The sequence below is a fragment of the Diabrotica undecimpunctata genome, chromosome 7, assembly GCF_040954645.1.
Source record: "Diabrotica undecimpunctata isolate CICGRU chromosome 7, icDiaUnde3, whole genome shotgun sequence".
Lineage (NCBI taxonomy): Eukaryota > Metazoa > Arthropoda > Insecta > Coleoptera > Chrysomelidae > Diabrotica > Diabrotica undecimpunctata.
In genome coordinates this window covers 26097613-26122063 of record NC_092809.1, presented here as the reverse complement: position 1 = coordinate 26122063, position 24451 = coordinate 26097613, and the positions used below count along the sequence as shown (strand labels likewise).

The following is a 24451-nucleotide window of genomic DNA, read 5'->3' as shown; positions in this document are numbered from 1 at the left end:
TCAAGGGTGGGGGGTCACGGGGCTCATGACTACCCTCAAAACAAAATTAAATATCAATCAAATAATCCTAAAAAATAATTTAAAACCCATCAACCCTAGAAGCAGGATGTCAAGAGTTTAAATGATTCAAACTCATTTATTCCAGGGGTAAGTGTAGAATTCTACGGAAGCCTTTTTAAATTGGTCTTTAAAAAAATCAACAATTCTAAATACAGCAATACCTCGACTAAGACTTCCACAAATTCAGAGTTACGCGATTTTCAAATTTTGTCAATTCGTCATTTGAGTGCCAAAGAATCGTTCGATTATCGATGAGATAGAATTACCGTCCACTCATTATTGCTCATTCAATGTACATGACATGACTTTTCGCACGAAATCCGCACATTTTTATTTTCTATTAGGTATTTCTTATCTTCAGTTTTGTCTACGAATTGGTTATTTGTAATTTAAATATGTATTATAATTGTTGAGACTGTGTGCTACATTTTATAATTATTTATCTATAATAAATATCAAAGTGAATATTGTTGTTGCATTAGCTCTGTCTGATACGTTAGTGAATACAAATAAAGAAACTTGGCTACTGTCCAAGGTATTTGCGAAACTGTGAAACAGTAGTTTGTCTTAGTGATGTTTTAGGTACAACTGTAGTCGTCTTCTTCAGTCACCAAAATTAGATTTTAAGTACAGTACATTAAGCTATAGAGGACACCAAATGCATTCTTCACAATAAAAGATCAAATGCTGAATCTTTTTTTAGCAAACTTTACTATGATGTAAACAAATAGCTGAACAACTAGACATTGAATTGAAGATGCCTCGTATAGTTTCTCGTCAAACCTGTCGTCAAAACCAATCTGCTAACTCTTGCGAAGAATATTTCCGAAGATCTATTTATTTACCCCTTTTAGACAATATCTTAACTGATTTAGAAGAACGACTTTCACCGAAAGTTATGAATCTATTTAATCTTCGAGTTATTTTACCTAAAACTGATAACACACCAGAAGATAAAGTTGCATTAAAAAAATTGTTGACACCTTCCAGGATATTATTGGACCGACTACTTAGTGCATATTCCACAGTAGAACAAGAGTTTTCACTGTGGATTCAAAAGTGGAAAAGAGTCGTGCAAAATAATGGAAAACTTCCTGATTGTATTTTAGAAGTATTAAAGAACTGCGATATTCATATGTATCCAAATACCAGAATATTTCTGCAAATATTAATTACACTGTCAGTCAGTGCAGCAACAACAGAGCGTTCTAAGCTTAAGCGTCTAAAGACTTGGCTTAGAAATAGAACTTCTGCGGAAAGGTTAATTGGTTTAGCACTCATCAATGTGCATCCTGAAATTTCTCTAGATGTTGATGCAATCATAGAGCGATTTGCTAAATTGGATAGGAGGAAAGAATACATTTTTATAAAATTATATAATATTTACTTATCTTATCCTTATAGTATTTTTAATGACTGAAATTTTATTTAGCACTCGTTGCCGGCTGTTGCTGACAATTCGTGAGAAAAATTACAATACCGAGTAAAAAAATATTTCACTCACTTATAGCCTAATATGCCTAATTGTAGAAATAACTATTTCTTAATTATATTATGTTTTTTGTTGAATAAATCAATTTAAATAAAATGCTGTTTACACTTATTGTTAAGGTTTCTTCTTCATTACGGAAGGGTGGCTATAACTACAGCAAATTGCTCTCTATCTTGAGCTGTTCTTAGTATCGAATGTGTGTCCATGCCTGTCCAGTCTCTTACATTCTTCAGTCAGGAGCATTTTTTTCTTCCTGGACCTCTTTTTCCTTCTACTTTCCCTTCCATTATGAGTCGTAGAAAGTTATATTTTTCTTCTCTGTAAATATGTCCTAGATAACTCGTTTTTCTGTTGTTTACAATATTTAGGAGTTCTCTCTCAGTCCTCATTCTTCCCACCTCGTTATTGGTCACGTGCTCTGTCCACGAAATCTTCAGCATTCTTCGAAAAACACACATTTCAAAGGCTTCTATACGCCCCATACTTGTAATTCCGAGAGTCCATGTTTCCACTCCACTTCCAATAAATGAAAGTTTTTACAAATTAATATCGGATATCCGAGTTTATTAGGAATGTTAAATACATTCATTAATTTTTACACTTACATTGAGTTATTGCATTTAAATTACTTAACTTATACTTATTTATCCTTGGTTTGTTCTTGATTTTGTAGCTATAGGATAGGTGGGTTTAAATTAATTGTCTTTAAAATAACTAGTTTAAATTGACAGTCCTTGATTTTTCAGTATTTATATTTTAATAACCTTCTTTTGGTTTAATAGTCTTGTACACTTGATTTTACTGTCATAGAGTATGTGGGCTTAAATTATTTTTTTTTTTAGTTTAAGATCCCTTAATGTTGTACATTTCTTTGCACCCGTACGGTATTTGGGTTTTAATAACTTCTCATTTGTTTAATATATGGCTTAAAATAATTATTGAGAAAATGGTTCCCTTACATGAGGCACAAATCATATCAATCGTAAAGGTGCAAAAATCTAAATTCTATATCAAAATCACCCCCAAGACCCATGACACCCCCCCCCCCGATAAAATCTTTCTGGGGATCAGCTATTGAAAGGTGCAAAAATTTAAATCCTGTATCAAAATCACCCTCAAGACCCATGACCCCCCTGATAAAAATTTCTGGACCCGCCACTGCTTATTGAAACTATTCTCAAAAAACTCAAACTACCAAAAACTTTAAGTTGGTTGCCTACATTTGGCGCAACTTAACGATATAAACTAAATTAGCCTAACTTTTTTATATGTAATAGAAACTTACTCTCTTTATAAATGCGATAAATTTCTAAGCGAATTTACTAGGCCCAACTTTATATTTATGCACACTTTTTTCTGAGACTTTCAGACACTTTTATGTTAACTGAAATATTTTTGTTATTAAGAATATCTGTAATTCCTAACATCTAATTCGATGAATACATTTTAATGATCAACTTAACTCAACAAAGTTTTCATTCGGCAAATAATTTTAAAAAATGGTGAGCATTTTGAATAAACCTTTGTGCAGTTTCATTACCTTGTAATTTGACAGCATCCTTACTCATCTAAAAATATTAACTTTTAAAGAACATTTTATCATATTTGTTAAAGAAAAACTTACCAACGCATTAGTTGATGGAACAAATGGAAAACTAACTAATTAAAAATAATTAAACAATAAAACTATATTAAATAAAATAAACAATGCGAATAATACAAATATTTCCTACAATATGTTAAACTGTAACAATTCAAATATTATATTTTAAATATACAGGGAAAATTTTATGGGTTTAGTATACACTTCCACTGTTTAGAATATTTCTTCTTTTTTTAATGAAAGAAGTCTGCAATATTTGAGCTATTAATACTGAGAAGTAGGAATTTTTGTGTTGTAGGTTTCCGACTATGAATCTGTCAAAATATGCCCGAGCTAAACTAATGGACCTTATTAATATACTTATTTTTTTGTAATATGTACATATTATGTTTTTTACTATAAATTAACCCGGCGCCGTGTGGTAGACTAAAATGTAAAAACCTGTGTGGTGGGGTATCTGATACCCAAAATAAAAAAAAATTGAAATAAAAATAACACATTTTTAGAAAATTTATATTGTGATTTATATTTCACCATATAACAAACTTAAATCAAAAGGAACTAGTGTTTAATAACAAATTGCAAACTAAATACTTGAATATTCCAAAAAAGTCTCATTTTACAGCATAAAAAAACGTTACACTCATTTTTTGTCGATTATAAAAAAAGATCAGAGAACTAGTAAAAATAAATGAATTTTTAAAAAACCATAACATACAGAATACATTTTAATTGTTTTTAGCTAAATAGCAAGAATCACAATGCACCACTAAATGCTCTAAACATATAGCTTTTTTAGAAATCACACAATTATAATAGGTCTTTCTGTCATTTTTTCTCGGGCAAACATTACATCTTTTGGCTACTTTCATTCGTTTACCTGATTGCACTTCATCATTTGTTACAGTTCCTTCAGGATGGACTTGTAAATTTCGCGGAAGCCTTAAGTTGGTAGACCGAATTTGTTTGTATTCTGTTAGTAACTATATTGCTAATAATTTCAAAAATTTCCTTCGTTTTGACTGAAAATCGCCAGTATTTTGTTGATAAATTACTCTAGCATTTATACCTGCACAGTTGAGTATCGTATAAAAAATTGTAATGGGCCACCTTTTGCTATTACGTGAAACATCGTATGAAGCCGACAATTCATCTACCACATCTACCCCACATTTTGTAGCGTTATAAAAAGAAATTATTTCTGGTTTCTTACTTTCGCCAGTATTATCGTCAATATCAGGAGTGTGATGTAAAGTTGATATTAGAAGAACTACTTTTCCTTTTTTTGGTACATGTGAACTATACAAAATATACCAGGATCCGGATATTATAACATTCATTAAAATAGGATGGCTGCGTTGGATAAGACATGTAGAAAGAATGGAAGAAGGCGAAATACCAAACAAAATATTCAAACAGATGCCAGTAGGAAAAAGAACAAGAGGAAGACCGAAACTGAGATACTTAGAACAAATAGAAAATGATATAACAACCTTAAAAATAAAAAACTGGAGAAAAAAAGCACGAAACAGATCAGAATGGAGAAGAATCCTGGAACAGGCCAAGACCCAAAAAGGGTTGTCGAGCCCGTGATGATGATGACGATGTAAAGTTGATATTAGAAGAACTACTTTTCCTTTTTTTGGTACATGTGAAACTAACGTTATACTCTCTTGAAATCCGAATTTTGAGGAATATACTGGCCTGTTCCTAGATGTTATAAAACTTTCAGGTATTTGCCTTTTGTTTTTTCTTACAGTTCCAGTAGACGTCAGTTGATGATCTTTTAAAAGCTTCAGCATCAGCTCATAACTTGTGAACCAATTATCGAATGTTACGGTTACGTCCCAATTTCGTTTGGTTCCAGATATCGGAGTTACAAGTCGCAGAACTACGTCTCTAGGTTTATTGCTCAATTGGAAGGGTCCCTCTGGCTGCAATCCCACGTATAGTTCTAAATTCAAAACATAATATGATTTTGCATCAACGAGAGCGAATATCTTTAATCCGTATCGTGCAGGCTTTTTCGGCATATACTGGCGAAAACCACAGCGGCCTCTAAATGCCTCCAGCTTTTCATCAATAGTAAGGTATTCGCTTGGCGTATAGACGTCTTGGCTATTTTGCACAATTTTTTCGAAAATTGCTCTAATTGCAGTCATTTTATCAAGTTTTTTTCTTTCTTCTCGATTTTCTATATTGTCAAAACGTAGACAAGACTGTAAAAAAATAAATCGTTGTAAAGACATCGTCTCTCTAAATAAGCTTATTCCGGTTCCATCAGACCAAAGATCTTTTAAATAAAGCCGAGCAGACTTGAACATCCCAGCCAAGTACAATAGTCCAAACAATGCTCTTATTTCAGTTGCATTGGTTTTGCGAACTGCATACTGATGGTTTTCATCGTAGCAAGTGGACTTCCTTCTTATTTTTATATTAGTCCAAGTTACGCCATCATCCGTCATACTAGGTGTAAAAAGTAAATTAAAACATTCTAAGGGAGTTTTCGCCATTTTTGCATTTCGTTTTACACCTGGTAAATGCGTAATGATATTTACTGAGCGTGTTCTTACATTTATAGGAAAGCATGTTGAAGACCATTTAGTGCCGTCCTTACCTACGTAATGTTTCTTTTGACTCTCCTGTCCTTGCCCCAAAAGTTTATTTTCGATTTCTATATCAGCCACCGACTGTTCTAAATCAATAGCATCTTCCTCGCTGTGAGAGTTGTGGCTACTGTTGTCTTCATTGTCGGATTCGTTCTCGCTTGCAGATCCAATTACAACATCATCGTCTTGAGAATCGTCCCATAAAGCTTGAAGCCTCGCCTGCTCCCGTTCATATCGATAAGCCATAATCTAGAACAAAAACCTAAATAATTTATGTCTAAAATTTTACATTTTCATTAAAAATAAATACTTTCAACGGAAATTATATAAAAATGTGAATGCCCAACTCAAATAATACTACCATAAATATATTAACTTACCTGTGTGGTGGGGTATATGATACCCCAACGACGTTTGGATCAAAACAGCGATGCGTGCGTTCACTTCTAAAGTAAATCAACAACTGCGAGACCTCCTTCAAGGTTTTAACGAAAGGTACTGAAATGCCTGTCACGCTAATTTACCGATAAAAATATTGGCGCTAATTTTAAAATCACTGGAGTATGTCATACCCCACCACACTGGTGCCGAGTTAATGTAAATTTAGATGCGGCATTTACTTATTGTTAGTCTTTTATTTGTATTTATTAAGTAATTTATAAGACATCGGTAGTTGATAGGTGAGTGTGATGGTACCAAATGATGTGTGTTCAATTCACGCTACAATCAAAATAGTATCTGAAGTAAATGGCAAATCACCAAGTAGTAATTTGCCTAGTACACTTTCTATCGTATATGCTCAAAAATAGAATGACTAGAAAAAACATTTTTTTTTAGATCCGACGACAATGATAGGGTCAAAATATATTAAAAACATATATTACCGAAGTATAAAAATACCTTTATTGTAAATAAAACAGATCTAGTTATATGTCAACACAAAAATATTTGGTCTCGTTTAAAAACTCATAACAAAAATAAAATAAATATCACACCAATGAATACCCCAACGTAGTGGAAGAGTTACTTTCGGCTTCAGCAATGGCTTTCAGTAGTTCTTTTCTGGCTTTCGTTCCAATAAATACCATCAAAGATGCTCCCAATATCAACTGAAATAACGAACATATATAAATTCAAAAACATAAAACAGAATTTGTAAAAAAACTATAGCTATGCATGTAAAAATAATTAGCGTTGAAGCTAGAAAAGTTGTCATTGCCGATTAGTATATGACGTTTATTATAAAACGATTTCGTTTTCAAGAAATTTTCTACACATTAAAACATTACACATTGTTCTTCTTTAGTATACATGATTCCATGTTGCAGTACAGCACTGACAAAACCTAACATCTCGTAATCCGTATTTTGAGTTCTAAGCTGAGATCTTGACTACAAAATCTTTTTCATTTTCATAAATGTGCTTCGGAATTTTTCAAATCGGATGTTTTGTTCCAAGAAACTGTCAGCTTTATCATTAAAAGGAGTACCTAAATAATTGTACTTTTAAACTCTTCGAAGGCGTTCGACAGGGTTCGCCTGGGAGACATTCTAAATATATTAATAAAAAATAAAACACCGACCAACATAACAAAGATAGTCCATAACCTAAATAACAACAATATAATCAAAGTTAGAGCAGGAGGCCAATTCACTGAAAATATTCCAACACCGGGAGGAATTAGACAAGGCGACAGTTTTAGCCCCTTCTTGTTTAACCTATTCATGGACAGAATTATAAACGAAGTAACTTCTCTGAATCTCGGATACAGAATGGGCAACAAAAGAATTGGTATGGTGTGTTACGCAGATGATGCAGCAATTATTGCCGAATCAGAAGATGATCTTCAGAGATAGCTCTTTCAGTTCTTTCAAATAAGCCGCCAACTAAATATGACCATTTCTACCAACAAAACTAAATGTATGACAATAGCAAAAGATCCGCTCAGATGTAAGTTAGTGGTATTGTAAGATGGGGAAGGCAGCGTAAGAGGATGTGGTACAATCATGTAAGAGGAATGGATGAGAATAGACTCCCAAAAATCGCCCTAGAAAACAACCCGCCCGGGTCAAGACCTCCCGGAAGACCACCTAAAAGAGGGAGAGATAGTTGGCAATCTACCTCCCAGGAAATTAACCAGAGGCAGCTTCAGAATTAAACAGATCGAAAGATCTCCAAGAAGTAGAAGAAGAAGATTTCGTACTTTTATGAAATTCAAAATCGTCGGTCGCATCAGGCGTTGTTTCAGAGAGAGAACAGTTCATTTTACACAAATGTGCCAATTAACAGTTTTGTTCAAAATTATCTCAGATCCATCGATTTTTCCGTTTCTCCGAAGTGGTAAAATTTTTTGCATATTTAGTTTGCAAAACTCAGCTTGTTCGTATATTTTTTAGAGGTTCAGTGGCATTTTTGTCTCTGGACGACTTGAGTAACGTGCCTACGAAGTCTACTGTTTAGCAGTTACATTTAAAACATTTTATAGTATGGAGATGTGGTCCTTAACATAAGATATCCCTAACAAACTGAAAGCATTTAAGATCTGTTGTTCAAGTAGGGTACGAAATCAGGATGTTATTCTTAGAAGACCAGATCCAGATCTAAGCGCCTTAAATATTAACCGTCTGAATCGTTGGCAACTAATCCAAATGATACGAGGAGAAGAGGAGGTCTAAAGGGAACATTTATTATCTTCAAGAGCGTTCCAAATGGAATAGTCCTACCCCGGCTCTCACTAAAGTTTCTCTTGTTCCCATAAAAAAATTAAGAACAGCCCCTCTTCGCCATCATTTAGCCAGAAATCACTGAGTTGCATTGCGGCACTGACGGTATTGTACGCGCTATTAGTCTGAAGACAGGTTAAGATGACATCCTACAACGTTCGGTGGTCAAAACACGCCCACCGCCTAGTTGTTAATAAATATTCTTTGCTCCTACTTCATTCTTTATTTTATTTATGTTTTATTGTTCATTCCTTTTACTTACAATTTTAGTTGTTCTTAAAAACATTCGTTTTTAGAGGGGGAGAATGTTTGGAAAAGTATTTAGTGCTTACTTAAATATTTTATTTTTAATATTCTTAATATTTTATTATAGGGCCTTATTTAGTTGTAGGTATATTTTAATTAGCTATTTCATTTTTTTAAATTCATTTAAATTTGCCTTTGTGGTTCTAAATATTGCCAGAAGATAACTCTACATGATCTCGCTAAGTAAATAGGAATTCCTCCCTACGGACCAAGCAAACCCAATCAAGAATTCGTGACGCTAACATTTACCATGAAGATGTCGAAGACATCATCCGTCGATCAATGTTTGCGTCGCTCAGCTGACTTTCTAGATGCTAACCAGCCATTTCATACGGTAAGTGTGTTTCTTTAGATTCGAGATTAATTTATGAGTTATTCCAATCGATTTTTTTTACTATTTACAATTATATATTATAGTTTACTACTTTAATTAAAAAAGAATCAGACTGATGATTAACAAATTTTGAGATGGCATTTAGACATTTGTGAGGCTGAAAGAGGTCGTATCTTCGTACCATTATATAAGTTAGATAGTCGAAGTCGATATTAAATAGGAAATTCTCTATTTTCCTAGTATAATTATTTTTTTCATTTTGTTTGGAATGTCTGTTTTAGGTAGAACGCAGATCAAAAGTCAATAAAGAAGGGAATATATGGTACATTAAAGCGATCTAATACTTAACGTTTTATGTTAACACGTAATACTTATATTCGTAAATGGGTATACTATGAAATTTTGCAAAATGTTAACCTTATATGTTAATTTCTTGAATTATATATTCCAGTTTTCTAGCTACTAAACACCCATCTCTCGTCATACTATCCATATAATGCCTAATATGCATATAAATATATATATATATATATATATATATATATATGAAAATTACTTAGTTCTCGGGAAGAACCGCGTTGAGAATTTATTACTCAATAGTATACTCAATACTCAATAGAGTAATAAATTCTCAACGCGGTTCTTCCCGAGAACTAAGTAATTTTGATTCATCTGACCGCGGAAATTTATCCGAAAAACTATTAGTCTGCCTAGAAATATCTAAAAGAATACTGGCGTAAATTCCAGAAATGACATAAAAGTATATCAAGTTAGCAGTTTAGAGGTTAGTAGAAGTGGGTTAGAATCAACTGAAATTCAATTTTGACAGGGAACGTTTTAAAGGGTGATTTTCCGTGATTATTCTAAACGATAATTTGTGAACACTAAGTATTTTTGAAAATGTCAATAAAATTTAGTCCACTAAAGAAGGTTTATTTAAGCGGGCAAACGATTTTTCTGGAAGCAGGTTCCAGAAAAACCGTTACACTACCTTTGTGATTTTTTTAACTAATTCTTCTATGCTGACTTCTTAGAAGTTAGTTGCTCCGTATTCTGTGTTGTATATAGTTTTCTCCTTTTTTCGTTAATCTATTTTTTCTGTATGATATTCTCACAATATCTGTTTAATCAGGCCTTATTAAATATTGTTTCAGAATATGTAAATGGCAAAGAATGTAAAAAATTGATTTTTTTGCCTTTTTATCATTGGAATTTAAAATACGTATGTGTCTAATATATCATCTTACCTGAATAGTTGCAAACGCATATGTACTAGAAGATATATGTCTATTTTCTAACACATCTTGCATGGATCTTAAGGTTGATCCTACATAAACTGCAACAAATTGAGCAGGAAATAGTCCAAGTAGAGATGCTATATGGTAAACTCTGGCACTTACATTACTTAACTAAAAAATAATCTGTCAATAAAAATATAGTTTAAAATTACTGGTTTTTAAACAAAAAATTTGAAATTAATGTAACACCAAACACCTATATTTAATAAACTTTTTTCCAAATATAAATTATTGGAATTACAATAAAAAAAGTTTCTTTAAGACGGGCTGAAACAACAAAGCATTTCCTAATTGTCCATTATTGCGTAAACGTTCCATTCCATCGCAAACTAACAAACAACGCGGACAAATATAAATAGTGCAAGATATGACGGTTTTCTGCTCAGAATTCTTTTTATATGCATGGATTTACTTGACATTTGACAGTAGGTAGAAAATAGCTCAAAGGTCAAAATCTACCCTATGACAATGTGTGCCTTTTTTCTGGGATGGTTACCATCCCAACTCGGGGGTGGAAAAAGTTTATAAAAAAAACATGGTAGTCGCTTGAATAGTGAATTTTAAGAAAAAAATATTCTTTGTAGTTTTTTCGAAAAGTCAATATTTTTGGATATTCGTGACTGAAAGTTTACAAATTGCACGTCAAAAAAGCATGTTTTTAAACGGTTTTTCGCGAATAACTAAAAAATTTAGATATTATCGAGAAAATTATTTGGATATAAAATGAAGCTTATAAAACAAAGAGATTCGTTTTTGATTATTACCGTAAACTTAATACCTTAAATTAAAAGTTATGACTTTTGTTCATCGAAAACAAAAATCCAAACTATCATGTTGAATATCCGGAAAACGGTAAATTTTTCATGGAACACCTATACAAACTTTTTTACAGATCTTACAAAAACCTTTACAATGACCGCTGGTAATAGTGAATTGCATGAAAATTAAGGTAAGTTATAACTAAAATAAAGTCCGCTTATCTCTTTTGTGGCGCAGAAAGTAACAAACTCACCCCCGAAAAAACCACCCTTTGGTTTAGTTTTGAAAAAATCCGAGTTTAAAGTAAAGACATTATTTTCGGAATTACTCTTAAAGTTCTTATTTTCTTATTAAATTTGTTGCAAGCCCTTCGTTTTAAAAAGGGGTTGCGCTGAAAGGGCTTGAAGGTGCTAAACGCATGCGAATATAACCTTTAAACAATCATATCTCATTTAATTTTTAGTCTATAAAAATAAAAAAAAAATTAACAAAAAGAAAAATAGAAATAAAATTATAATATTCAATGAAAAAACTGTTGTTTTGTATTTTAGCATTTTTCTGTATCTTTTTTATGAAACAACGATTAGTTTCAACCAGAGTGGTTTTGGCGAAGGTGAGTTTGTTACTTTTTGCATTACAAAAAAAATAAGCGGACTTTATTTTAATTATAAGTTACCTTAATGTTCATGCAAATCACTTTTACCAGTGGTAATTTTAAATGTTTTTTAAGATTTTTAAAAAGTTTGTATAAGTTTTCTATGAAAAACCTCCCGTTTGTTAATTAATATTAGGTTTACGTTTATTTAATAATAAAAAGGTATCGTAATCGTAAATCTTACGACACCATAAAATCGATTAAACTTATAGTGATTAAATAGATTAAAGGTATTAATCAGGTGTTTTCGAATTTCGATAAAATTCCTTAACATCCGTATGTAGTAACGTGATGTTCTATTAAGTACCTTTTAATCCTCGAACTAACTAGGTGTTTGTCCTGTGGTCCGGCTCGAAAACAGAATGTCAACAATAAGATAAAACTTCTCTGGCTAGAACGACTGCGAAAGCCGTTCTGATGAGACCTATTAGGCCGAAATACGTATAAGCGGATGCGCAGGCGCCCTGTACGTTAAATCAAATCTTAACTGTCTGTTCCTTTTTATTCGAAATATATATTGGAATCAATCGATAAAGCCACTGCTCAAAAACTCACAATCAACTCAATAAATGGAAATAACAAGAAGTGCTACTTGCATTTGTACAATGTATTTTATTTCCTGTACTATTCTATATCTATGTAGAGGGAACAGGACCAGTATTTTAATTAATATGCTAATGTATATTACAGACAAGTGATAATCCCTAAGATGTCCTAAAAACTCAGCAGCATAAAGAATTTTCAACCCAGTTTTTTAAAAAGTATATGACAATAAGAGGGAATCCCGAAATAAATGTAAAATTGGACAACAGAATGTTCAAAAAGTCGCGAAGTTAATCTGAAAACTATCAAATAGACGATGAGACAAAACTTATCCATAGTGTGTTCTAGAGCAAGGGGAATTTATCAGTTTTTATATTGAAATAAATCGCAAATTAACAACTATTAATGTATTAACGTTGAGGCTGCAGGCTACCAATGAGGTCACAGGAGGCGGATAGTGAATGACCTTTAGATATAAAAGATTATACATTGTAACATTATATTCGTCACATGTTTGTTATTTTTCTTTAAATCATTATTTTATTTCAATTTCTTTGGATTTTATTAATTTGTTAATTTGCAGTGGCGGCTCGTGGTAATTTAAAAAGGGTGTTCAAGAGAATGTAATTATAGAAACGGTGAAGCAATTATATTAAATAAAACAAAAGAAATATGAGATGTTTTATTGCCATATGCAATACATTAAATCAATGCGACTTAGAAGCAAAATTTAAACTATAAAAATAATATAAAAATGTCTGGGTCTTTTTGTATTCAATTATTGAGTTTATTTATACAAAAAGTCCATTCTTCCATTTTTGTCTTTTGCAAAAACATCGATAACACAAGCATTAAAGTCTGCAATTGTGAAAATCAACTCCTTTTCTATGATTAACATAGCAAGTGAATTTAGCTGCATTATATTTCTCAGTAAAGATTTAATCCGTTCGCAAAACGTTTGCAACGCAGAAAAACAACGTTCACTTTCGACTCTGGTCATTGGAATTATAAAGAATAATTTTTAAGCATGACAGTTTCACTAAAACATTCGGTCAGGTTTCTATAGATAAGAAGTTGTAAGATTCCCGCATGGTACAAATCGTTTCTGCCATAAATAACACACAATTCACTTTTAAGTTTTTATTTCTGAAAAAAGTTATAGGTTCGCATAACGGTATCAAAATCATCGGTAAGAAACTATTTTTGCAAAAGATTTTCCATAAAATGAAACCTCTTTGCCTGATTAATCAGGATATCACACACTTCTTTTGTTTGTCCAAAATATGATACTGACTGATGGCGCTTCTGCAGTAGTGAAGGTGGACGATTTAATTTAGTGGACAAATGGCTTTGTCAAAACTGTTTAAAAATCCGTTCATTTTAACGGCGTCCAAAGACCGAGATTGAAATTCTTTAAAAAGGATTTCACAGTGGAGCATTATTTGAGCGAAAAATGTAAGTCAATAAATGAAACTTACATTCAAATGAAATCGTAGGCTTCCACGGTCAGAGTCAGAATTATAGTTTATTCGTCTTCCGGGTTTGGACCGTGTCATTTGTGAGTGACCCAAAAGTGGGTTCATCTCGACGTTTCGCTACAATTGTATGTAGCTTCTTCAGGAGAACAAAAAAAGAAAAAGAAAACAAAGGACAGGAAGATGGGTAGTTAGCAACGGTAACTCAGTTACTCAACGCAACCAGAGGCGAATACTAACTACCAAGATGGGCATTTGGTCACAGTAACTCAACTACTTAACGCAGCCAGAGGTGGAAACCAAATGCCAGGACAGGGATTCACGTCCAACAGCTCAGAACACTAACGCGTCGAGAGGCGGGGAGTGAATCCGACGATTACTCCGCTACCGCTCTATTTATAGTCGCGGTGACCAATCATGTGGCTGCATCGTGGTAGCGGGACCGGACGGCGGCTCTAGACTGAGATTCCAGATGGGAGACAAGTAGTATCCTTCCTCTCGATTGATATTATGTGGATTTTTTCGGATCTCTAGAGATTCGCGGATTTTCCTGGAATAAAAGAAGGGGTTCTTAGAAATAATATGGGTTTTTTCGAACAATATGGAATGACCGGTTTCTTGGCAGTGTTCTGCAACTGCAGAATGGGAGAAAAGACCTGATCGAATGCATCTTTGATGCTCTTGAATCCGAGTTTTGACGGAACGACCAGTTTCGCCAATATACACTTGTCCACATGAACAAGGAATAGAATAGACACCACAGGAAGATAGGGGCGGTAATGGGTCCTTAGGAGAGGGTAGATATTGTGAGATTTTCTTGGGTGGTCGAAAAGTAGTCCTGATACCTTCCTTGCGAAGAATTTTGCCAATCCTATCAGTGACACTTCGAATATACGGAAGAAAAGCCACACGAGTATTGCCCGAAGATTCTGAATTTGTCGTCCTAGGGTGTAAAGGGGGATGTAGATGTCGGTGTGTAATATTTTGAATTGTCTACTTGGAGTAACCGTTGGCGACAAGGGTTTTTTGCAGATGGCCAAGTTCTTCTCTAAGGTTGTCAGGTTCAGAAATCGAAATGGCCCGATGGATGAGAGAGTTGATCACAGAATTCTTTTGGGCAGGATGGTGGTGTGATGAAGCATGTAGGTAACGATTCGTGTGAGTCTTTTTTCTATAAACAGAGTGACCCAATCGGCCATTGGGCTTGGAGGTGACTAACACATCGAGAAAGGGAAGGGACCGATTATTTTCTACTTCCATTGTGAATTTTATACTCGGATGTTGTGAGTAACACATCGAGAAAGGGAAGGGACCGATTATTTTCTACTTCCATTGTGAATTTTATACTCGGATGTTGTGAGTTACTCACATGTCGTCTAGCATGCTAGTTCTTTTTTGCTGACCTTGAAAAAATGGCGAAAATGTATGTAAATTGATGTGCATAAGAATGTACATAAAATGCGTATGGAAAATCTTTTCTTATAATACTTTGGACGCCACCTTTGACCAATTAGCTGATTTACGGAAATATTAAGCAGTTCTAACTCTTTTCTAATTTCTGTGGCTATGTCACTGGCACGATGTGAAACAGGTTTTAAAAATTTCAAAAAAAGTTCGCAAATTTGGCCATTCCGCTCATATCCTAAAATAATATCAAGTTACTGATGGGTAGAAACATCAGTAGTTTCATCACACTGAAAGGATACAAACCGTGCCTCTGAAACCTGTTCTTTAATCTCTTCCTGGCAAACAGCTACAATAGCATATAATACGTCCTTTTGAAATGATTTTGAAGTACCTTTAAAAACATTATTTCTCTGCAAATATTGTTTCATAGCCATATTGATTTCTGATACAAAATCAATGAGGCCCCTGTATATTCTTGGATTTAAACTTTCTGATGGCTCGTCATGTCCCCGCAAAGCTATTTCGAATGCGCCAAAAAATTTTACACAATCGATAAGGCGGGACAAAATGTCCCGCCTTTGAAAATGATGATTTTTTGATGAATGATTTTTTTAACTTGGTCGTTAAAGTCTTTTATTGGTTTTCGATAGCCAGAATCTAATAATTGGCGAACAGCTATATTAATAATATGCGAGAGTTGGAATTCATTTTTTAAATGAATTTGGGAAGAGCCGTGTTTTTTAATTTTTGTTGATAAGTGAGATAAATCCCGAACACTCATTTTTGCCCACTCTGAAGAAATAGTTTCATTCATGGAAAAAACAAAGAATGTAGTTTATCGCACCCGCACAACCACGAAGTTTTTCTGTATTGTTTAACTTTAAAACAACGTTTAAATTTTTTGTTTCTTATGGAACATTCTTGTACCAAGTTAATCTCCTGCCGAGGTGGTCCATTCTTTTTTATAAAAAGTCGATCTTCAAAACTATTTGCGTTTTGTTTTATAATCTGATATTTATGAGGTTAAAAAAACTGTTTTAATGATACTATAATATTTATAAGATTTCAAAAAAACTCTATTTTAATAAAATTTTATTGGGTGTTCACTGCACAAGTGAACCAATTAAGAAACCGCCTCTGGTAATTTTCTCTTTAGTTTTATTATTTTTCTTCTAAAAATTGGCACTCAACTCTTCTATCAACCAAATATTCTTTATCCTATTTAAATTTTCGCTTTTTTCGATTATATTCCCCATATTCAGACCCCATATCTACTCCATTATATTCTATGCGATATATATATATATATATATATATATATATATATATATATATATATATATATATATATATATATATATATATATATATAATGGCTATGCCCCACTTCAAGGGACACAATATATTTGTCATTTCCAAATCCGTTCTGTCATGTCAGTTTTCGATTCAATAGAAAGGGGAACTTGTTTTTAAATAACATTTTTCATCTACTTAAGCTGATATCTTAGTGCATAAATTCAATTATATATTAAATCTCTTCTCTGGGGTGAGTACAAATTCTATTTCATATTTGTAGTTGATTTTTTTTTATATATATCTGTCTTATACATATCCTAATGCCATGCTTTATTTCCATCTTTTAATCTTTTAAATAAATATATATATATATATATATATATATATATATACATATATATAGGCATGTAGGATCTTTATTTAAATCAATTTAACTAATTTATTTTAATAATAATTATAGTCATTTAACTATCCTTGCCATCAGTTATATCCTTTCAAAAAAATGGTAAGGAAATTTTTAAAACGTATGCAGTCGCTAACACAAGGTTTCACAAGGCTAAATAAATTGGAACCTTCAACAAGTTATGCTATCAACTACATGAAGCCATAAGTATCAATTTCAAATTTGTGTAAAGCTATATGCAAGATTTGGTCTGTTTTTATTTAATATTAAAACTTCATTTTATTTTTTTTAATGTGCAATAAATATGATTAGTTAATATCCTGTTTTATTTGTCCCAGTCATTTTTATTTTTCAGATTTGCAATTAAGATAAGATGTTCTCAGACCTGAGAGACTGAGCTAGACGGAACGAAAATAATTGGCTCCCAACTTTCAGGGGGTAGTTATATTGTTAGACATTGGCTCCCAACTTCCAGCTAATTATTACACTCTGGCTTTTCACCGTTTCTGATAGGTAGTTAATCGTTACAACATGAACAGTTTAATCTGTCTACAAGTGTTTCTAAATCCGCAAGATTATTACAATCGTTCAAAGATTCGCAAAATATTGAGTCACTGTATGAATTACAGGGGGGGGGGGAAGAATACAGCTTTGCCAGACGTCACAAAAAAAAATTACTGCTTCCTCAAAGAGATCATCATTTTTGCTGTCTGCTTTCAATAAAGATTCAGTATGATTCTTATATCCCGGAGTTAATGTTCATGTCTGTGAGTATCTGTATGAGTTTGTGGTGTTGGACTTTATCAATTGCTATTTCAAAGTATATAAAGCATACATCTCTCTTGACCCCCAGGAAGAGTATAGTGGTCATTGGGATGTCGTGTATTGTCTGTCTCCAAAGATCTCTATCTCTGGTCATTTCTTTTAACTCATTTGGCCTTCTACCTTTCCTTGGATAATATGTCTTTCTGTATCTGCTCTAATAACATGTCCAAAGTATTGTAATTGTTATTATTGAATTACTTGTCCTCTAGTCAGTCCACAGAATTCGTATAATTTTTCTCCAACAGAACATTTCAGTGGCGTATATCTTTCTCTTTTATGCTTGTCATAGTGTCCAAGATTCACATCTGTATGTCAGTATTGGGAATATTAAACAGTTGATCAACCTCATTCAAAGCATACATATTGCATTTAGATCTTGATTCATATCCAAACACCCTTGCACCAAAACATTAATACCAAATGCCTCTCTGATACCCATGGCTCTTCTAAACCCTACTTGAGTCTACTTTCTCAAATATTCTAAAATATATCTCATATATTCAAATAAATAACTCTAAGAAAAACCTTAAGAGTAAAGATCATGAAGACAATTGTACAGTCGTTGTAACATTCTTTGGTGTTCGGTTTTATAAATCAATATTTATAATACATAACTATAAAACATAAAATAGACATGTCGAGAAAATATGTAGAAAACACTCTCGAATGATGGCGCCGAGGGAAGGTCTTCCACTTATACTTAATAAAGTGAAAGACGCCATACATAGAAGTAATGACAGAGCAACAGGTTCATTCAGAATTTATCAAATTAATGGATGATAAAGGAATAAAATGGTTCACATCGATATTTAACATATATAAAAAAGGTAAAATTGAATTATTTATTGATTAACTGGTAAACCATTTTACATAATTTACCAATTTATCAATTTGCGCAAAACAAAGTTTCTAAAATGAAAGATTTAAACATATTTTTTTTTAGGAATTTACATAATAAATACAGATTAGACATAAATATAAATATTTATTAATTTAATACACCTATACAAGAAAAATCATTGGGGAAATGTAGCATAAAGAAAATTTGTTTAGGAAAAACTTCTAACACATTGTTTTGAGAAGCTGATGATATATATTTCTGATTGTAAAGCATTAGCTAAATTAAGAAGACAAGTTATAGATTTATTTGTTCCATAATTTGTTCAATGAAATTACTTTAAAAATGTCATAATTACAGGTTTGTCTGCTATTAACATTGAGTATTCTAAGAGAGAGTTTCACATTAAATTAGTCCTCTTATTAAAATATGTAAGAAGGCAAGATCAAGCCCCTATCCACGATGTTAGAGAGTATTAAGGTTGAGAATAATTGTGATCATTCAATCATCAATTGAGAAAGACATTGGTATAGATAACACATACCATACAGTTATTAAAAACATATAGGTACTTTAATCAAACTGCAAATATAAAAATAGATAATGAGATAATGTTTACTTCAATTGATTATTGAAAGTATTTGGTAATACAGTATACTCCCTCTATAACGAACACGGTTATTACGAGGTTTCGCTTATAACGGGATACATTGGATGTCCCGTGAAATTTCTATTGAACTATAACCGTCTATAGCGAGGCAAATTTGGTTATAACGAGAGAAAATAAGATCCAAAAACGTGTTTTTTACGTTTTTAGTCCGGTCGTGGCTATAAATAAATACCTTTTCAAACAGCCCCTCAATAAACTTAACTGCAGCCCGCAATAAACTTCTTTACAATGAATAAATACAACTGTTTCACATCTTTAGAAAATATATGATAGAATGATACTGGACCATTTAAAGCAGTTAAAAATAACAGAGTTCTTAAAATTGCAGAAGCAATAGTTTATGTTATCCTTGAAAATACGATTTATACATTATGTAGTTGGAAAAAAATATAAGTACAGCTTTTTTGTTTTAACGTATATCATTGATAATAAAAGTAAACAACTCTTTTATGTTTTAATATATTTCATTGACAATAAAAGTAAATAACTTTTTTTCAAAAACGCCATTCAAACAATATTTATTAGCATCTTATATTGCTCCGAATGGCTTCACTATAGGAAGTTAATGGTTTAGAAAACTACAGATTCATATGTATGCACAGTATTATGATTGTTTGATATAACGAGATTGGCTTATAACGAGGTAATTAGTCTGTCATTTCAGTTCTCGTTATAGAGGGAGTCTACTGTACTATTCTCTGGATCCATCATCTAGGAACTTGTTTCAATCTGATAAATGTTAACACATTTCAAGTAGCTGTAATCAAAATTTCCATTTTGATTGCCAACATCCAGAGAAAATAGGCACCAAAAGAAGGTTTTAATAAAATTTTGCTATTTTTGATGTTGATTCAATGGTTATAATTTTGCTCAAACTATATGTACCATTTATTAGAATTACAGAAAAACTTTAACTTATCACTTACTGATGCCTCTAATTAAAATAATGTAATTTAAGAATTGAATGATTATTACTAATAAAGGTTAAACCTTATAACTATTATTTAAATAAGCCATACATAAGTATAAGTACTTACTGCAAATATAGTATTTTGTAACCCAAAAGGGATGGGAGTCAGTCTTGAACAAAATACAATTTTAAAGCACAATGGTCCCGAAATTACTCTCAATATAGCAGTGGCCATATCATTTTGAGTATACCTTAAAGATAGTAATTACTTATAATAGATATTAAAATTATAATGTATTGACTTACTTGTAAATACTATGATGATGTCCTACTACTTTCAATATGTTATGGGATATTAGTAATCCAAAGTTTGCCCCAAACACGACTAGTAGAAGCCCTTTAACTACTCCAAATAAATAACCTGACGCTAGAACTAAGACGATGTATCCAATACTAATTGGTAGAGCAACTATGATAAATAGGAAGCATATTGTTGCAGAAACAAGAAGACCATTTTGCTTTTCAAGCCATAATAAAACAAATCTTATATATGCTTTACACAGAAGAAGAACCAAAATTATTACAACTATTGTACAAAAAAGTGCCAACAAGCGACAAAGTGATAAAAAACATATAGTTTTATGTGTCTCCTTACATCTTTCTCTCTTGGTGTCTACATTACTATCGATATTTATCTTCATTATAACACTGTTTTAAAAAGACATATCTTTTGTCACATAAAATTCTGCATAATTTTATTTACTGTATGTTTTCTAATCTAATTACCTCCTACTACTTATAATCTAACCTAATTTATCTATGGAAATGATCATTTATTAATTTTTGTATTGACAGTGACATCTACATCTACTTGTTGACAAGTTTTGGTGAAGCACAAAACCACCGCACACCGTTGTTCGGTGACAAAACTGACTGGCAGGTGCACAAGTATGCGAGCCAACAAAAAAAGAAAGAAGAATCACAGAATCACACAGAACACCTAATTTACCTATACTTAAATGTAATGCCGGATTTACACCAGACGCCAGATTTAATGTTCAAACTCAGTCCTCATACTCATTTACCAAACGACTCGCTGACTTGCAACGATGGAAAACGTGGAGGTTATTGCGGCGACAATATTATGTCTTATCAATATAATAAAGCCTCTTTAGTTCCCACTCCATTGTGAAATTCGGACTGTGTGTAACTTATGTTTTAGGATCAAATTTTTTGTAAATACCGTTTAATTTTTAAAAATAATTATTTTAGTGTACAGTTCGTTAGACTTATTGCTTATAATATTTACATTCTTTAGCTTATAAGGAAAGTAGAAGTCATCCAATCATTCGGCATTTCTCCTGTTTCATAGACCGTAGTAAAAAGTTTCATAAGTACATATATATAAGACCAAGAGTCTTTTTGTTTTTCATATCCTTGAGCACATATAGTAAGTACATCTTCATTTATTATCATTGGTCTGCTATCTGGTTGTTCTGATATTGTTGTACCGAGTCTTTCATCTTGAAAGAGACCTACTATATATTTTTTCCTTGTACGTATTTTTGTTCGGTTGTCTTTTGCTATCTGCCCGTTACCGCCAATTAATCTATTTCCGTGCCTGCATCTGCAGTTCCCGGTGATTTTTCTAATCTCCTTATGTATGGTAGTTCTTGTAGATTTTCTATTGCACATAATTTCTCATTTAACCAATTTTCCTTTGATTCCCTTATTTAGTTTTGTATTTCTCTGTGTATCTTGTCATATCTTGTTTTATATACAATTTATTGATCCGTCTGTTCTCCAATAACTCACGTATTTCATCAGTCATCCAGTCTTTCTTCTTTTTCCGGCACTTTTTATTGAGTTCATTTTTACTTATTTGTACTATAGTGTCTGTTCAGTTCTTCCATTGGATATTGGATGTTTGCAACCTGATCTTCTCTGTAATCAGTTGTAGCTGGCAGTAGTTTCTTGATTTATCATTTTTTCAATGATATATTTTGTTTTCTTCTTTGATGTGCCTATTTTGGTTCTATTTAGATTGTTTTAGATTTAACCTGAATTCAGCAACAACTGGTTTTTGATCAAAAGCTATGTCAGCACCTGGATACGTCTTTGCGAATTTGACACAATTTTTCTATCTTCTTCACTTCATTATATAGTCTATCCGGTTTCCCACGATTCTACCCTCTGTATTCTGAGGCGACTTCCAGGTACATAATTTTCTTGGTGGAAGTTTGTATAACGTGTTTGTTATTACCATTTTTTTCCTTCGGCCGACAAAATCTTCACTTTTCCCTTGGCCTAAGTTGGCATTGAAATCACCCATTATAATAAACATTTTATACTTTTAAACATATTTTAATATTTGTTCAATATGACCGTAAAATTCTTCGATATCCTTGTCTTCACTCTGAGCTGTAGGTGCATACTGCAGAGACTTGTTCTACAGTCATTTTAACTTTTGAGGAATGAAGTTGTAACATAATATTATTCTTTTTGATTGAGGAATATAGCTGGTGATTGATATATTGGTAATTTTGTCCACCAAAATTTCGATTTGGTTTGGATGGATCGGCTGATTGTCGCTTCCAGAATAGTATAGCTTTTGGGCATTGCCAGTGGGGCATTTACCATTACCCGGCCATCTGACTTCACTAATTTCAAGAATATCGATTTTTAGGCTGTCCATTTGTTTATCTAAATTATGTTATTTTCCTGCTTAAAAAAAGACTTCTTACGTTCCACGTTCCCATGTTTAAATTCGTTCCGGCGATTCTTAGTACCCTCTGACTAACAAAAGTCTGCTGGAGACTGAGGGCCTTATCTTGTATTTCAATTGTCATGATGATTACACTAGGGAAGAGTAATGGAGTAGTTTCCTTTGCTTTCTCCATAGCAGTCTAAAAAAAACTAGTATTCAATAATAGACCAATCCAGGATCATTTACGTTACGCTTTATCTTGGTACTGATGTTGCTGCTGCCCGAGATCAGAGTAGGATATGGGAAGGGAAACGTTAGTAATTAGGTGGAAGAATGGATCTAGGATACAATTTCTCCCAGGTACCAGGAGATGGGGAGATAATAATGGCTCGCGTGGTCAAGGTCGTATCTTTGAAGTAGACCTATCTTTTAGCGGGAAAGTAAAACAGCATCTACTCTCTAACTTCGGGCTGATATTACTACAGGTGAATTTGGGTGGATATAGATGTAGGGAAGATGTAGCACTACAGGTGAATTTGGGGAGATCTTCGTAAGAAATAAGGAACGGGGGATAAAGGAATGTCAAAGTAAAGAGGGATTTCTCATTTTAGATCTTGGAATCTTCATACTGGTGGCGACGTACATCTTCCCAAACATTACCTTGAGGGAATATCATAACGCCGTTGACATTATAACGAACCACATAGCAGGGAAAGAGAAGTTAGCAAAAACCAAGACACCGCAACGCAAAGCTAATACTTTGGGGAACACTAGAAAAAGATAAGAGGGGGCACACTGTTTAAAGTAATCCAAGTTATGAGTTTGGTCTTATTAAATAATGGAAAGTAGCATTTCGTATAAAAGAAAAGTAAAAGATTGAAATATTATAGAAGGGGAAGAAATCTTTACACATCATAAATATATCCCATACAAAATAAGAGAAAACATAAAAACTTGAGGGATTGGAGATGAATCAAATTCATTGATAAGAAAAAATTAAAAGAAGAATTACAGTGAATAAAATAAATATGAAAAAATTCAGGAGATAGCCGAGATTTGTTGTCTAAAAGGAAGAAGAATGAATACCAACCCATATTGGTGGACAGATATATAGACATAGATAGACATGTACCTATTATAATATAGAAGTTATAATGAGAAATATAAAATAAAAGGAGGCTAATAGACTAAAAGCCTTAAAGAAAGATCTCATAAACAACGAAAAGAGAAGGTGCTGGAAAAAACTAGACAAAAGTCTGGAAAATAACATTTGGAGAGACTCATATTAGATTGCAGCAAGAGAACTCAAAGGAAACACCTTCTTTAAGATATATAACAGCCGAAAAAGAGAATTAGCGAAAGCACCATTCCCGTAAATAGAGGAGGAAACCTTCAAAATAATAATAATGGTTGAACAAATAGCTTCCCAATGGAAGAGATGATTTATACAGGAAAGACACTAAAGACAAGGAAGGCACCCGGACCTGACAAAATTATGCCGCACAAAATAAAGACCATTATTGCGGAAGGAAAAGGCT

At 32.7% G+C, this 24451-nt stretch overlaps 2 protein-coding genes across 2 annotated transcripts; both read right to left on the bottom strand.

Annotated features, from left to right (window-relative positions):
• Positions 1-3734: 3734 nt before the first annotated feature.
• LOC140446213 (uncharacterized) lies at positions 3735-6315 on the bottom strand. The gene is made up of 2 exons (XM_072538753.1): positions 6145-6315; positions 3735-6013 (listed from the first exon to the last, which is right to left on the bottom strand). Exon 2 carries the CDS (start codon positions 6008-6010, stop codon positions 4139-4141), a length of 1872 nt encoding a protein of 623 aa, XP_072394854.1. The 5' UTR covers positions 6011-6013; positions 6145-6315; the 3' UTR covers positions 3735-4138.
• A 329-nt stretch (positions 6316-6644) lies between these two features.
• Positions 6645-21071, bottom strand: LOC140445100 (transmembrane protein 64). Its single transcript, XM_072536918.1, has 4 exons — positions 20513-21071; positions 20334-20457; positions 10375-10536; positions 6645-6873 (listed from the first exon to the last, which is right to left on the bottom strand). Exons 1-4 carry the CDS (start codon positions 20905-20907, stop codon positions 6754-6756), a joined length of 801 nt encoding a protein of 266 aa, XP_072393019.1. The 5' UTR covers positions 20908-21071; the 3' UTR covers positions 6645-6753.
• Between the last annotated feature and the right edge of the window lie 3380 nt (positions 21072-24451).

What these genes read in the sequence shown, in the direction of transcription:
- LOC140446213 (XM_072538753.1), bottom strand. Translation starts at nt 6,010, where the DNA reads ATGGCTTATCGATATGAACGGGAGCAGGCGAGGCTTCAAGCTTTATGG.
- LOC140445100 (XM_072536918.1), bottom strand. Translation starts at nt 20,907, where the DNA reads ATGAAGATAAATATCGATAGTAATGTAGACACCAAGAGAGAAAGATGT. An exon ending in CATCATCATAGTATTTACAA is followed by an intron (nt 20,458 to 20,512) that starts GTAAGTCAATAC and finishes ACTATCTTTAAG; the next exon opens with GTATACTCAAAATGATATGG. An exon ending in TACAAAATACTATATTTGCA is followed by an intron (nt 10,537 to 20,333) that starts GTAAGTACTTAT and finishes ATTATTTTTTAG; the next exon opens with TTAAGTAATGTAAGTGCCAG.